General features: G+C 55.1%; 1 protein-coding gene across 2 annotated transcripts in view; it reads right to left on the reverse strand.

The window, feature by feature from the left end:
• atg9a (ATG9 autophagy related 9 homolog A (S. cerevisiae)) overlaps window positions 1–14,189 on the reverse strand; it is a 79,165-nt gene that overhangs the window by 24,070 nt on the left and 40,906 nt on the right. For both annotated transcript variants that reach the window (XM_038790221.1, XM_038790222.1), the window contains 2 exons: window positions 5,508–5,649; window positions 641–1,389 (listed from right to left, as the gene is read on the reverse strand). In XM_038790221.1, coding sequence (XP_038646149.1) covers window positions 641–1,389; window positions 5,508–5,649 — 891 coding nt within the window. The remainder of the gene's footprint in view (window positions 1–640; window positions 1,390–5,507; window positions 5,650–14,189) is intronic.

Genomic DNA, 14,189 nt, shown 5'->3' on the forward strand with positions numbered 1-14,189 from the left:
GCGGCATTGCCTCAGTACTGACCCTCTGACAGTGCAGCACTCCCTCAGTACTGACCCTCTGACAGTGCGGCACTCCCTCAGTACTGACCCTCTGACAGTGCGGCACTCCCTCAGTACTGACCCTCTGACAGAGCAACGCTCCTTCAGCACTGACTCTTTGAGTGTTTGTCTGAATTTGCGTGTTGAGGTGTTTGGAGGTCCAATAGGTGAGCCATGACATCACTCCTAGAATCAGAGAATCCCGACAGTGCAGGAGGCTATTCCGTCCATTGAGTCTGTACCGAACCTTTGAATGAGCGCTCTATTCATCTCTACTCTCCCCCGCCCTATCCCTGTACATCTTTGGACACGAAGAACAATTTATCACGGCCAATCCACCTAACCTGCAAATCTTTGGACTGTGGGAGGAAACTGGAGCACCCGGAGGAAACCCACGCAGACACGGGGAGAATGTGCAGACTCCGGACACAGACAGTGACCCAAGCCGGGAATCGAACCCGGGTCCCTGGCGCGATGAGGCAGCAGCGTTCATCACTGTGTCACCCTGCCGACCCACTCCTTTGTGATTCTCACTCACGTTTCTCCTCCTTCCCCCTACTCCCCCACGGAGTTAGCCCCCCTCTTTGCCTGCGACTCTCACCTACACACAGTAACACAGAGGCCGAGGAGAGTTATGGTGGTCAGCACATGCTCCACAGCGAGAACATCCTCATCATACACAGTTAGGGCAATCAGAACGGCCAGCATTGAGCCTGCAAAGAAGGCCAGGTTTTTGGCCAGGACTGTGAGCAATGGCGACAGGAAGCAGTTCATGTATTTCGAGGCGGCTTTGTAACCCTTGCTGAGCCGAGACTGTAGCTCATGGTCCAGCTCATTGAAGTGTCGCAGGTAACATCGGCCATAAAGTGACCAGCACCGAGCCCCGAGGCTGCCTGGCTCTCGCTTGATGACCTCAGTGTAGCTGAAGAAAGCGTAGAGGATCTGCCAGATCAGGATAACTGGGCACAGGAGCAGGTTGGTAATGCCAATCCACAGAATACGTGTGCTCAGCTTCTCAGCCAGTTCCAAGCGGTTCCCTGCCCGCTTGTATTCAGACTTCAAACTCCACTCATTCTGAAAGAGAGAGCCGGGTCCCCAGAGGAATATCAGCTCAAAGTTATACTTCAAACCCCTGGTGTAAAAGACCACCTCTCCAAGGAAGGGTAGTTGAAAGCGGATTGGGAGAAGGGATTTGTTAATCATGGCCACGGTGTAGTTTTTGAATCGCAGGATTCGGTGATAGATATCCAGTTCACTCAGCTCCCTCTTGTGGATGCAGATTTGATGTTCTTTCTGAATCTGGATGATGCGTGCCTGAACTTCCTGCCAGGTGAAATAGGGGAGGTGGGCCTGAAATACAGATCAGAGCATCAGCACAGGGCCCACCCCGACCCCCCCCCCCCCCCACACCGAGCCCCCAGCCCACACCCCGAACCCCCCCCCCACACCGAGCCCCCAACTCACACCCCAAACCCCCCCCCACACCGAGCCCCCAACTCACACCCCGAACCCCCCCCCCCACACCGAGCCCCCAACTCACACCCCGAACCCCCCCCCCACACCGAGCCCCCAACTCACACCCCGAACCCCCCCCCACACCGAGCCCCCAACTCACACCCCGAACCCCCCCCCACACCGAGCCCCCAACTCACACCCCCACACCGAGCCCACAACCCCCCCCCACACCGAGCCCCCAACTCACACCCCGAACCCCCCCCCACACCGAGCCCCCAACTCACACCCTGAACCCCCCCCCACACCGAGCCCCCAACTCACACCCCGAACCCCCCCCCCACACCGAGCCCCCAACTCACACCCCCACACCGAGCCCACAACCCCCCCCCACACCGAGCCCCCAACTCACACCCCGAACCCCCCCCCACACCGAGCCCCCAACTCTCACCCCGAACCCCCCCCCACACCGAGCCCCCAACTCACACCCCCACACCGAGCCCACAACCCCCCCCCACACCGAGCCCCCAACTCACACCCCGAACCCCCCCCACACCGAGCCCCCAACTCACACCCCCACACCGAGCCCACAACCCCCCCCCACACCGAGCCCCCAACTCACACCCCGAACCCCCCCCACACCGAGCCCCCAACTCACACCCTGAACCCCCCCCCCACACCGAGCCCCCAACTCACACCCCCACCCCGCTGACCCCCCACACCGAGCCCCCAACTCACACCCCGAACCCCCCCCACACCGAGCCCCCAACTCACACCCCGAACCCCCCCCCACACCGAGCCAACTCACACCCCCACCCCGCTGACCCCCAACACCGAGCCCCCAACTCACACCAAAACCGAGCACCCCCCACACCGAGCCCCCAACCCCCCCCCCACACCGAGCCCCCAACTCATACCCCGAACCCCCCCACACCGAGCCCCCAACTCACACCCTGAACCCCCCCACACACCGAGCCCCCAACTCATACCCCGAACCCCCCCCCCACACCGAGCCCCCAACTCACACCCTGAACCCCCCCACCGAGCCCCCAACTCATACCCCGAACCCCCCCCCCCACACCGAGCCCCCAACTCATACCCCGAACCCCCCCCCCACACCGAGCCCCCAACTCACATCCCCCACCCCGCTGACCCCCAACACCGAGCCCCCAGCCCACACACCAAAACCGAGCACCCCCCACACCGAGCCCCCAACTCACACCCCCACCCCCCCCCACACCGAGCCCCCAACTCATACCCCGAATCCCCCCCCACACCGAGCCCCCAACTCATACCCCACCCCGCTGACCCCCAACACCGAGCCCCCAGCCCACACCCCAAACCCGAGCCCCCCCCACCCCCGAGCCCCCAGCCCACACCCCGAACCGCCCCCCCCACCGAGCCCCCAACTCACACCCCCACCCCACTGACCCCCAACACCGAGCCCCCAGCCCACACCCCAAACCTGAGCCCCCCCCCACCCCGAGCCCCCAGCCCACACCCCAAACCCGAGCCCCCCCCCACCCCAAGTCCCCAGCCCACACCCCAAACCCGAGCCCCCCCCCACACCGAGCCCCTAACTCACACCCCCATCCCACTGACCCCTAACACCGAGCCCCCTACGCACACCGGGACCCCCCCAACACCAAGCCCCCCACACACCGAGCCCCCCAACTCACACACCCACCCCCCCCACACCGAACCCCCCCCACACCGAGCCCCCAACTCACACCCCCACCACGCTGACCCCTAACACCGAGCCCCACCCACACTGAGCCCCACCCACACCGAGTCCGCCCCCCCCCACACCGAGCCCGCCCAGACCCCAACACCGAGCCCCCCAGACCCCCACACCGAGCCCCCCCCCAGACCCCCACAGCGAGCCCCCCAGACCCCCACACCGAGCCCCCCCAGACCCCCAGACCACAAGACCGAACCCCCCAGGCCCCCAGACCGAGCCCCCCCAGACCCCCAGACCGAGCCCCCCCAGACCCCCACACCGAGCCCCCCCAGACCGCTACTCCGAGCCCCCCAAGACCACAAGACCGAGCCCCCCAGACCCCCACACCGAGCCCCCCCCAGACCCCCACACCGAGCCCCCCCAGACCCCCACACCGAGCCCCCCCGAGACCCCTTCACTGAGCCCCCCCAGACCCCCACTCCGAGCCCCCCCAGACCGAGCCCCCCAGACCACAAGACCGAGCCCCCCCCAGACCCCCATACCGAGCCCCCCACAGACCCCCATACCGAGCCCCCCCAGACCCCCACACCGTGCCCCCCCAGACCCCCACACCGAGCCCCCCCCCGAGACCCCCACACCGAACCCCCCCAGACCCCCACACCGAGCCCCCCCAGACCCCCACACCGAGACCCCCCAGACCCCCACACCGAGACCCCCCAGACCCCCACACCGAGCCCCCCCCCAGACCCCCACACCGAGCCCCCCCCAGACCCCCACACCGAGACCCCCCAGACCCCCACACCGAGACCCCCCAGACCCCCACACCGAGACCCCCCAGACCCCACACCGAGCCCCCCCCAGACCCCCACACCGAGACCCCCCAGACCCCCACACCGAGCCCGCCCCAGAACCCCACACCGAGACCCCCAGACCCCCACACCGAGCCCCCCAGACCCCCACACCGAGCCCCCCCCCAGACCACCACACCGAGCCCCCCCAGACCTCCACAACGAGCCCCCCCCCCAGACTACCACACCGAGCCCCCCAGACCCCCACACCGAGCCCCCCCCCAGACCACCACACCGAGCCCCCCCAGACCCCCACACAGAGCACCCCCCAGACCCCCACACCGAGCACCCCCCAGACCCCCACAACGAGCGCCCCCCTACACCGAGCCCCCCCCCAGATCCCCACACCGAGACCCCCCAGACCCCCAGACCGAGCCCCCCCCCGAGACCCCCACACCGAGCCCCCCCAGACCCCCACACCGAGCCCCCCCAGACCCCCACACCGAGCCCCCCCAGACCCCCACACCGAGCCCCCCCAGACCCCCACACCGAGCCCCCCCCCCCCCCAGACCCCCAATTCCGAGCCCTCCCCAACAATGCTTCTGCCAACTGACTCCCAACACCGAGCCCCCAAACCACACCTGGGCCACCCCACACCCCCCCCCCGACCCCCCCCTAACACCAAGCCTGTCCGCCACACCGCCCCCCCCCCCAACCCCTCCCTAACACCAAGCCTGTCCGCCACACCGCCCCCCCCAACACCGACCCACCCTCACACTGACCTCTAACACCTGGCCCTTTCCCCACTGACCCCCAACCCCCAGCCCTTTCCCCACTGACCCCCAACCCGTCTCCCACTGACCCCAACCCCCAGCCCGGTCCCCACTGACCCCCAACCCCCAGCCCGTTCCCCACTGACCCCAACCCCCAGCCCTTTCCCCACTGACCCCCAACCCCCAGCCCGTTCCCCACTGACCCCCAACCCCCAGCCCTTTCCCCACTGACCCCCAACCCGTCTCCCACTGACCCCAACCCCCAGCCCGGTCCCCACTGACCCCCAACCCCCAGCCCGTTCCCCACTGACCCCAACCCCCAGCCCTTTCCCCACTGACCCCCAACCCCCAGCCCGTTCCCCACTGACCCCCAACCCCCAGCCCATTCCCCAGTGACCCTCCCAACACCCAGTCTGTACCCCACTGACCCCCAACCCCCAGCCCGTTCCCCACTGACCCCCCCAACACCCAGCCCATTCCCCACTGACCCCCAACACCCAGCCCGTTCCCCACTGATCCCCCCCAACCCCCAGCCTGTACCCCACTGACCCCCAACACCCAGCCTGTACCCCACTGACCCCCAGCCTGTACCCCACTGACCCCCAACACCCAGTCTGTACCCCACTGACCCCCAACCCCCAGCCTGTACCCCACTGACCCCCAACCCGTTCCTCACTGACCCCCCCCCCCCCCCCCAACTCAGCTGTCCTCACCTTTTCCCGCAGGAAGGACGGACAGGGAGCTGGAACCAGAGCGAAAGCAAGGCTAACCTACCATGGGTATCTTCAGCGCATTCCTGTAAAATGCTCGAATCTCCCAGTAACAGCAGATGTTGTAGAGGAATTTTACCAGCCGATGAACCCAGAAGACTCCAGCAATCAGCAGGATGAAGATAATCAGCACATTCTGCCGGATCCTGAAAAACAGGAACCCTGACCGTGAAAACCAGCCCCACCATACACACAACTCACAATGACAGAGAGTGTTTGAGGTGAAAAGTATAGATCAATTTAACGGAAAGTTCATTAACACACAGGGGAAAAGAATACAAACATATAACATAAGAGTAATCGGCCATTCAGCCCCTCGAGGCAGCCCTGCTATTCAACAAGATCATGGCAGATCTATCTGTGTTTCTAATTCCACATTCCCATCTTCCCCCCGATAACCTTTCATTCCCTTGCCTAACAAGAATCTATCTCCCTCCACCTCAAAAATATTCACTGACCCCCGGCCTCCATCGCCCTCTGAGGCACAGATTCCAAAGTCACAGAACCCTCAGAAACATTTCTCCTCCTCTCTGTCAGAAAGGCCGCCCCCTAATTTATAAACAGTTCCCCCTGCTCTGGACTCACCCACAAGAGGAAACATCTTTTCCACATCCACCTTGTCAATTTAAATTTCTCTCCAGATAAAGGATAGCTTTCCATTAGTCTTAATTACTTGTTGCATCCATATACTAACTTTTTGTGACTCCTGCACTGGAACACCCAGATCCCTCTGCACCTCACAATTCTGCAGCCATTCTCTGTTTAAATAATGCTCTGCTTTTTTTATTCTTCCTGCTCAAGTGAACAACTTCACATTATTCCACATTATATTCCATCTGCAAATCTGTCCCTACTCACTCAGCCTATCAGTATATAACGCCTTACATCTTCTTCACAAATTACTTTCCAACCTATCTTTGTGTCGTCTGCAAATTTAGCTACGGTCCCCTCGTCTAAATCATTGATGCAAATTGTATAACATTGAGGCCCCAGTACAGACCTCTGCAAGCCTCCACTCATCACATCCTGCCAATCAGAAAAATATCCATTTATACATACTCACAGTTTTCTGTCAGCTAGACAATATTCTGTCCATGTTAACGTGTTACCCTCCTCCAATATCTGATGAAGCTCTTGCTGTGCGTTTCTATATTTCTAGCTTGCTTCCTCTCATATTTCTTTCTCCTGATTAATCTCTCTTTGATAGTCTTTATATTTTCAATCATCTGAACTCCCACTCATTCTGTACATAGAAGGGTATAGGGATGAAGTTAGAGTCAGGGTGCGGATGAGGATTGACTGATGGGCCTAGTTTTAGAGGCACCAGTGAGGGAATCAGGAAAAGCAAGTGAGATGTAGGGCAGCAGGGTAGCATGGTGGTTAGCATAAATGCTTCACAGCTCCAGGGTCCCAGGTTCGATTCCCGGCTGGGTCACTGTCTGTGTGGAGTCTGCACGTCCTCCCCCTGTGTGCGTGGGTTTCCTCCGGGTGCTCCGGTTTCCTCCCACAGTCCAAAGATGTGCGGGTTAGGTGGATTGGCCATGCTAAATTGCCCGTAGTGTCCTAATAAAAAGTAAGGTTAACGGGGGGTTGTTGGGTTACGGGTATAGGGTGGATACGTGGGTTGAGTAGGGTGATCATGGCTCGGCACAACATTGAGGGCCGAAGGGCCTGTTCTGTGCTGTACTGTTCTATGGTTCTATGGAAGGCAGGAGTGTTGACAGTGAACAAAGAATTGGTCGCCTCCTAAAGGGCAAGAAAGAGACAAGGGCAGGCTTAAATTGTATAAACGTAGAAACATAGGAGACAGCAGGAGGAGGCCATTCTGCCCTTCGAGCCTGCTCCACCATTTATCACGATCATGGCTGATGATCCAACTCAACAGCCTAATCCTGCTTTCTCCCCATAGCCCTTGAACCCACTCCCCAGGGCCTGATAATCTATATCCAAGGGTACTGAAGGAGGTGGCTCTGGAAATAGTGGATGCATTGGTGGTCATCTTCCAGGATTCTACAGACTCTAGAACTGTCCCTGCAGATTGGAAGGTAGCTAATGTAACTCCACTATTCAAAAGGGAGGTAGAGAGAAAGCAGGGAATTACAGTAGTCCCCCTTTATAACGCGGGTGTTGGGGTCCAAGACAGCCACCCGCGTTGCATCCGAGCCGCGGATATCCATGATGGGGGTTTTAAATTTATTTTAAAATCTATGCATGCGCTTCCCATTGTGAGTCTACGGGGGGCGGGGGGGAGAGGTCAGACTCACAATGGGAAGCGCATGCATAGATTTTTAAATAAATTTAAAACCCCCATCGTGGATCTAATTAAAACAAGCACTGCTGCATTTTTAACAACTTAAAAGTTGGATTGGAGGGAGAGAGCAGCCGGCAGTGTCAATTTCAGCGGCCGGCTGATTGTTTCAGTGAGAGAGCAGCTTCCCTCTCCGGATCAAAGTGAGCCGGCCGCTGAAATTGACACTGCCGGCTGATTGGAGGGAGAGAGCAGCCGGCAGTGTCAATTTCAGCGGCCGGCTCACTTTGATCCGGAGAGGGAAGCTGACAGTTGGGGTCCATAAGCCCCCCTGCCGTATATCGCGAACCGCGGTATTGCGGAGTGCGGTATAACGGGGGACTACTGTATAGACCAGTAAGCCTGATGTCAGTAGTGGGGAAAATTCTAGAATCCATTATCAAAGATTTTATGGCAGAATACTTAGAAAACAGTGGCAGGATCAGAAAGAGTTTGTATGGATTTTTAAAGGGGAACTCGTGTTTGACAAATCTACTGGAATTCTTCAAGGAGGTAACTAGTAGAGTTGATGAAGGGGAGCCAGTGGATGTGGAGTTTCAGAAGGCTTTTGACAAAGTCCCTCATAAAAGATTAGTGTGCAAAATTAAAGCACATGGGATGGGGATGATTTAGCACAGTGGGCTAAACAACTGACTTGTAATGCAGAACAAGGCCAGCAGCGCGGGTTCAATTCCCGTACCAGCCTCCCCAAACAGGCGTTGGAAAGTGGCGACTAGGCACTTTTCACAGTAACTTCATTGAAGCCTACTTGTGACAATAATTGATTATTATTATTGGTGAAAATATATTGAGATGGATAGAAAACTGATTGGCAGAGAGGAAACAAAGTGTAGGAATTAATGGCTCTTTTTCAGGCTGTGATGAGGACCCCAGCTACTCACAATATATATTCATGATTTAGATGAGGGAACAAAATGTCATATCTCCAACAGCAAGTTGGTTGGGAGGGTGAGATGTGAGGAGGATGCAGAGATCCTACAGTGTGATTTGGACAAGTTGAGTGAGTGGGAAATGAATGGCAGATGCAGTCCACTTTGGTGCAACAGCAAGAAGCAGACTATTACCTGAATGGCCATTAATTAGGATAGGGGATACTCTGAAGCATGCAGCTGCAGCAGGCAGTAAAGAAGGCTAATGGTATGTTGGCCTTCATTGCGAGAGGTTTCGAGTACAGGAGCAGGGATGTGTTGCTGCAATTATACAGGGCCTTGGTGAGGCCACACCTGGAGTATTGTGGGCAGTTTTGGTGTCCTACTCTGAGGAAGGATGTTCTTGTTCTCGAGGGAGTGCAGCGAAGGTTTATCAGACTGATTCCAGGGATGGCGGGACTGTCATATGAGGAGAGATTGAATCGGTTAGGATTGTATTCGCTGGAATTCAGAAGAATGAGCGAGGATCTCATAGAAACCTATGAAATTCTAACAGGACTGGACAGGGTAGATGCAGGGAGGATGTTCCTGATGGGAGGGGGGACCAGAACCAGGGGTCACAGCCTAAGGATACGGGGTCGACCATTTAGGTCAGAGATGAGGAGACATTTCTTCACCCAGAGAGTGGTGAGCCTGTGGAATTCATTACCACAGGAAGTAGTTGAGGCCAAATCATTGTCTGTTTTCAAGAAGCAGTTAGATATAGCACTTAGGGCAAAGGGGATCAAACGATATGGGGTGGGATTAGGCTATTGAGTTAGATGATCAGCCACAATCATAATGAATGGTGGAACAGGCTGAAAGGGGTGAATGGCCTCCGCCAGCTCCTGTTTCCTATGTTTCTGTGAAAAATGGGAGACTTTCAAAGGAGAGATGACTGGGGTGCAAGCTAGGTGCCTACCAATGAGAAATACATATGGGTACCCAATTCTACAGCATCCTGGATGACTACGGTTATTGAGGAGAAAATAAGGAAGAAAAAAAAGAGGTATATGATGCATGCCGGAATAATAATAGGAATAGAACTCAGGAAGAATATCTCAAATGCAGGAGAGAGGTTAAGGCAGGAATAAGGAAAGCTAAGAGGAAGCATGAGGAAAGGATTGCAGGCTGCGCTAAAACAAGTAGAAAAATGTTCTTCAAACATATTAATGGTAACGATTAGTGAAGGATAGAGTGCTGCCCATAAGGGACAAGCAGGGTAAACTGCTCTCTGAAGCAGAGAGTGTGGCAGTGGTACTAAATGAGTACTTTGTTTCTGTCTTTACCAAATTAGAAGATAGTGACAATGGCCCAATTGAAAATGTGGGTGTTGAGTAACTGAGCAATATAGTGATAGATAAAGAAAAGGTGCTAAAAAGGCTGGCAGTACTCCAGACAGATAAGTCGCCAGGCCCAGATGGGAAGCATCCTCGATTGCTGTGAGAGGTAAGGGAGCAGATTGCAGAGCATTTGACAGAAATTTTCCAGGCCTCTCTGAACACAGCATTAGTCCCAGGGGACTGGAGGATTGCAACTGTGACACCATTGTTTAATAAAGGGGCAAAGGTTAACACAGGAAACTACAGACATGTCAGTTTGACATCAATAGTGGGAAAACTGATGGAGGCCATAATACGGGCTGAGATAGAACATAGAACGATACAGCGCAGTACAGGCCCTTCGGCCCTCGATGTTGCACCGACATGGAAAAAAAACTAAAGGCCATCTAACCTACACTATGCCCTTATCATCCATATGCTTATCCAATAAATTTTTTAATGCCCTCAATGTTGGCGAGTTCACTCCTGTTGCAGGTAGGGCATTCCACGGCCTCACCACTCTTTGCGTAAAAAACCCACCTCTGACCTCTGTCCTATATCTATTACCCCTCAATTTAAGGCTATGTCCCCTCGTGCTAGCCACCTCCATCCACGGGAGAAGGCTCTCGCTGTCCACCCTATCTAACCCTCTGATCATTTTGTATGCCTCTATTAAGTCACCTCTTAACCTTCTTCTCTCTAACGAAAACAACCTCAAGTCCATCAGCCTTTCCTCATAAGATTTTCCCTCCATACCAGGCAACATCCTGGTAAATCTCCTCTGCACCCGTTCCAAGGCTTCCACATCCTTCCTATAATGAGGCGACCAGAACTGTACGCAATACTCCAAATGCGGCCGTACTAGAGTTTTGTACAACTGCAACATGACCTCATGGCTCCAGAACTCAATCCCTCTACCAATAAAGGCCAACACACCATAGGCCTTCTTCACAACCCTATCAACCTGGGTGGCAACTTTCAGGGATCTATGTACATGGACACCGAGATCCCTCTGCTCATCCACACTACCAAGAATTTTACCATTAGCCAAATATTCCGCATTCCTGTTATTCTTTCCAAAGTGAATCACCTCACACTTCTCCACATTAAACTCCATTTGCCACCTCTCAGCCCAGCAGCTTATCTATGTCCCTCTGTAACCTGCAACATCCTTCCGCACTGTCTACAACTCCACCGACTTTAGTGTCGTCTGCAAATTTACTCACCCATCCTTCTGCGCCCTCCTCTAGGTCATTTATAAAAATGACAAACAGCAACGGCCCCAGAACAGATCCTTGTGGTACGCCACTCGTAACTGAACTCCATTCTGAACATTTCCCATCAACTACCACTCTCTGTCTTCTTTCAACTAGCCAATTTCTGATCCACATCTCTAAATCACCCTCAATCCCCAGCCTCCGTATTTTCTGCAATAGCCGACCGTGGGGAAGCTTATCAAACGCTTTACTGAAATCCATATACACCACATCAACTGCTCTACCCTCGTCTACCTGTTCAGTCACCTTCTCAAAGGACTCGATAAGGTTTGTGAGGCATGACCTACCCTTCACAAAACCATGCTGACTATCCCTAATCATATTATTCCTATCTAGATGATTATAAATCGTATCTTTTATAATCCTCTCCAAGACCTTACCCACCACAGACGTTAAGCTCACCGGCCTATAGTTACCGGGGTTATCTCTACTCCCCTTCTTGAACAAAGGGATAAATATACACAATGAATACTGGACAATCAACACGGCTTTGTCAAGGGCAGGCCATGTCTAGCACATTTAATTAAGTTCTTTGAGGTTCCACACAGCAGATGAGGGTAGTGCCATGGATGTTGTATATTTGAACTTTCAGAAAGCATTTGATACAGTGCCACATGGCAGGTTGGTTAGCAAATTCGAATTGGGTGCTGAGGGCAAAATCTCTAAATTTGCAGATGATATTAAGCTCGGGGGAATAGTGAATTGTGAAGATAACGCTGAGAGACTTCAGAGGGACATTAACAAGTTGGCCCAATGGGCAGACTCCTGGCAGACGAACTTCAATGCAGCAAAATGTGAGGTGATGCATTCTGGGAGAAGAAACATGGGCAGACAATACAGGCTCAATGGTACAACTTTGAGGGGAGTCCAGGAGCAGAGGGACCTTGGGGTTCAAGTGCAGAATTCTGTGAAGGTGGCCAGGCAAGTTGAAAGAGTTGCTAAGAAGGTTTACAGCATCCTGGGGTTTATTAATAGAGGCATAGAGTATAAAGCAAGGAAATGATGCTACACCTCTACAAATCATTGGTCAGACCACATTTGGAATATTGTGTTCAGTTCTGGACACCTTATTTAAGGAAGGATGTTAAAGCCCTGGAGAGAGTCCAGAGGAGATTTACTAGAATGATACCAGGAATGAGGAATTTAAGATACAAGGAAAGATTGGAGAAATTGGGCTCGTTCTCCTTGGAGCAGAGAAGAATAAGAGGCGACCTTATTGAGATGTTCACAATTCGGAACCATTTTGACAGGGTAAAGAAGGATATTCTGTTTCCACTGGTTGGTATGTCAGTGACCAGGGGTCACAATTTCACGGTGGTCAGTAAGAGAGGTCGGAGTGAGATGGGGAGAAACCTCTTTACTCTTGTATGGGGTTTGGAATGTGCTGCCTGGGAGAGTTGTTGGGGTTTGGAATGTGCTGCCTGGGAGAGTTGTTGGGGTTTGGAATGTGCTGCCTGGGACAGTTGTTGGGGTTTGGAATGCGCTGCCTGGGAGTGTTGTTGGGGATGGAATGTGCTGCCTGGGAGAGTTGTTGGGGATGGAATGTGCTGCCTGGGAGAGTTGTTGGGGTTTGGAATGTGCTGTCTGGGAGAGTTGTTGGGGATGGAATGTGCTGCCTGGGAGAGTTGTTGGGGTTTGGAATGTGCTGCCTGGGAGAGTTGTTGGGGTTTGGAATGTGCTGCCTGGGAGAGTTGTTGGGGTTTGGAATGTGCTGCCTGGGAGAGTTGTTGGGGTTTGGAATGTGCTGCCTGGGAGAGTTGTTGGGGATGGAATGTGCTGCCTGGGAGAGTTGTTGGGGTTTGGAATGTGCTGCCTGGGAGAGTTGTTGGGGTTTGGAATGTGCTGCCTGGGAGAGTTGTTGGGGATGGAATGTGCTGCCTGGGAGAGTTGTTGGGGATGGAATGTGCTGCCTGGGAGAGTTGTTGGGGATGGAATGCGCTGCCTGGGAGAGTTGTTGGGGATGGAATGTGCTGTCTGGGAGAGTTGTTGGGGTTTGGAATGTGCTGCCTGGGAGAGTTGTTGGGGATGGAATGTGCTGCCTGGGAGAGTTGTTGGGGTTTGGAATGTGCTGTCTGGGAGAGTTGTTGGGGATGGAATGTGCTGCCTGGGAGAGTTGTTGGGGTTTGGAATGTGCTGCCTGGGAGAGTTGTTGGGGTTTGGAATGCGCTGCCTGGGAGAGTTGTTGGGGTTTGGAATGCGCTGCCTGGGAGAGTTGATGGGGTTTGGAATGTGCTGCCTGGGAGAGTTGTTGGGGTTTGGAATGTGCTGCCTGGGAGAGTTGTTGGGGATGGAATGTGCTGCCTGGGAGAGTTGTTGGGGATGGAATGTGCTGCCTGGGAGAGTTGTTGGGGATGGAATGTGCTGCCTGGGAGAGTTGTTGGGGATGGAATGCGCTGCCTGGGAGAGTTGTTGGGGATGGAATGCGCTGCCTGGGAGAGTTGTTGGGGTTTGGAATGTGCTGCCTGGGAGAGTTGTTGGGGTTTGGAATGCGCTGCCTGGGAGAGTTGTTGGGGTTTGGAATGTGCTGCCTGGGAGAGTTGTTGGGGATGGAATGTGCTGCCTGGTAGAGTTGTTGGGGATGGAATGCGCTGCCTGGGAGAGTTGTTGGGGTTTGGAATGTGCTGCCTGGGAGGGTTGTTGGGGTTTGGAATGTGCTGCCTGGGAGAGTTGTTGGGGATGGAATGCGCTGCCTGGGAGAGTTGTTGGGGATGGAATGGGCTGCCTGGGAGAGTTGTTGGGGTTTGGAATGCGCTGCCTGGGAGAGGTGTTGGGGTTTGGAATGTGCTGCCTGGGAGAGTTGTTGGGGATGGAATGTGCTGCCTGGGAGAGTTGTTGGGGTTTGGAATGCGCTGCCTGGGAGAGGTGTTGGGG

This window comes from Scyliorhinus canicula, chromosome 2 (genome assembly GCF_902713615.1).
Source record: "Scyliorhinus canicula chromosome 2, sScyCan1.1, whole genome shotgun sequence".
NCBI lineage: Eukaryota > Metazoa > Chordata > Chondrichthyes > Carcharhiniformes > Scyliorhinidae > Scyliorhinus > Scyliorhinus canicula.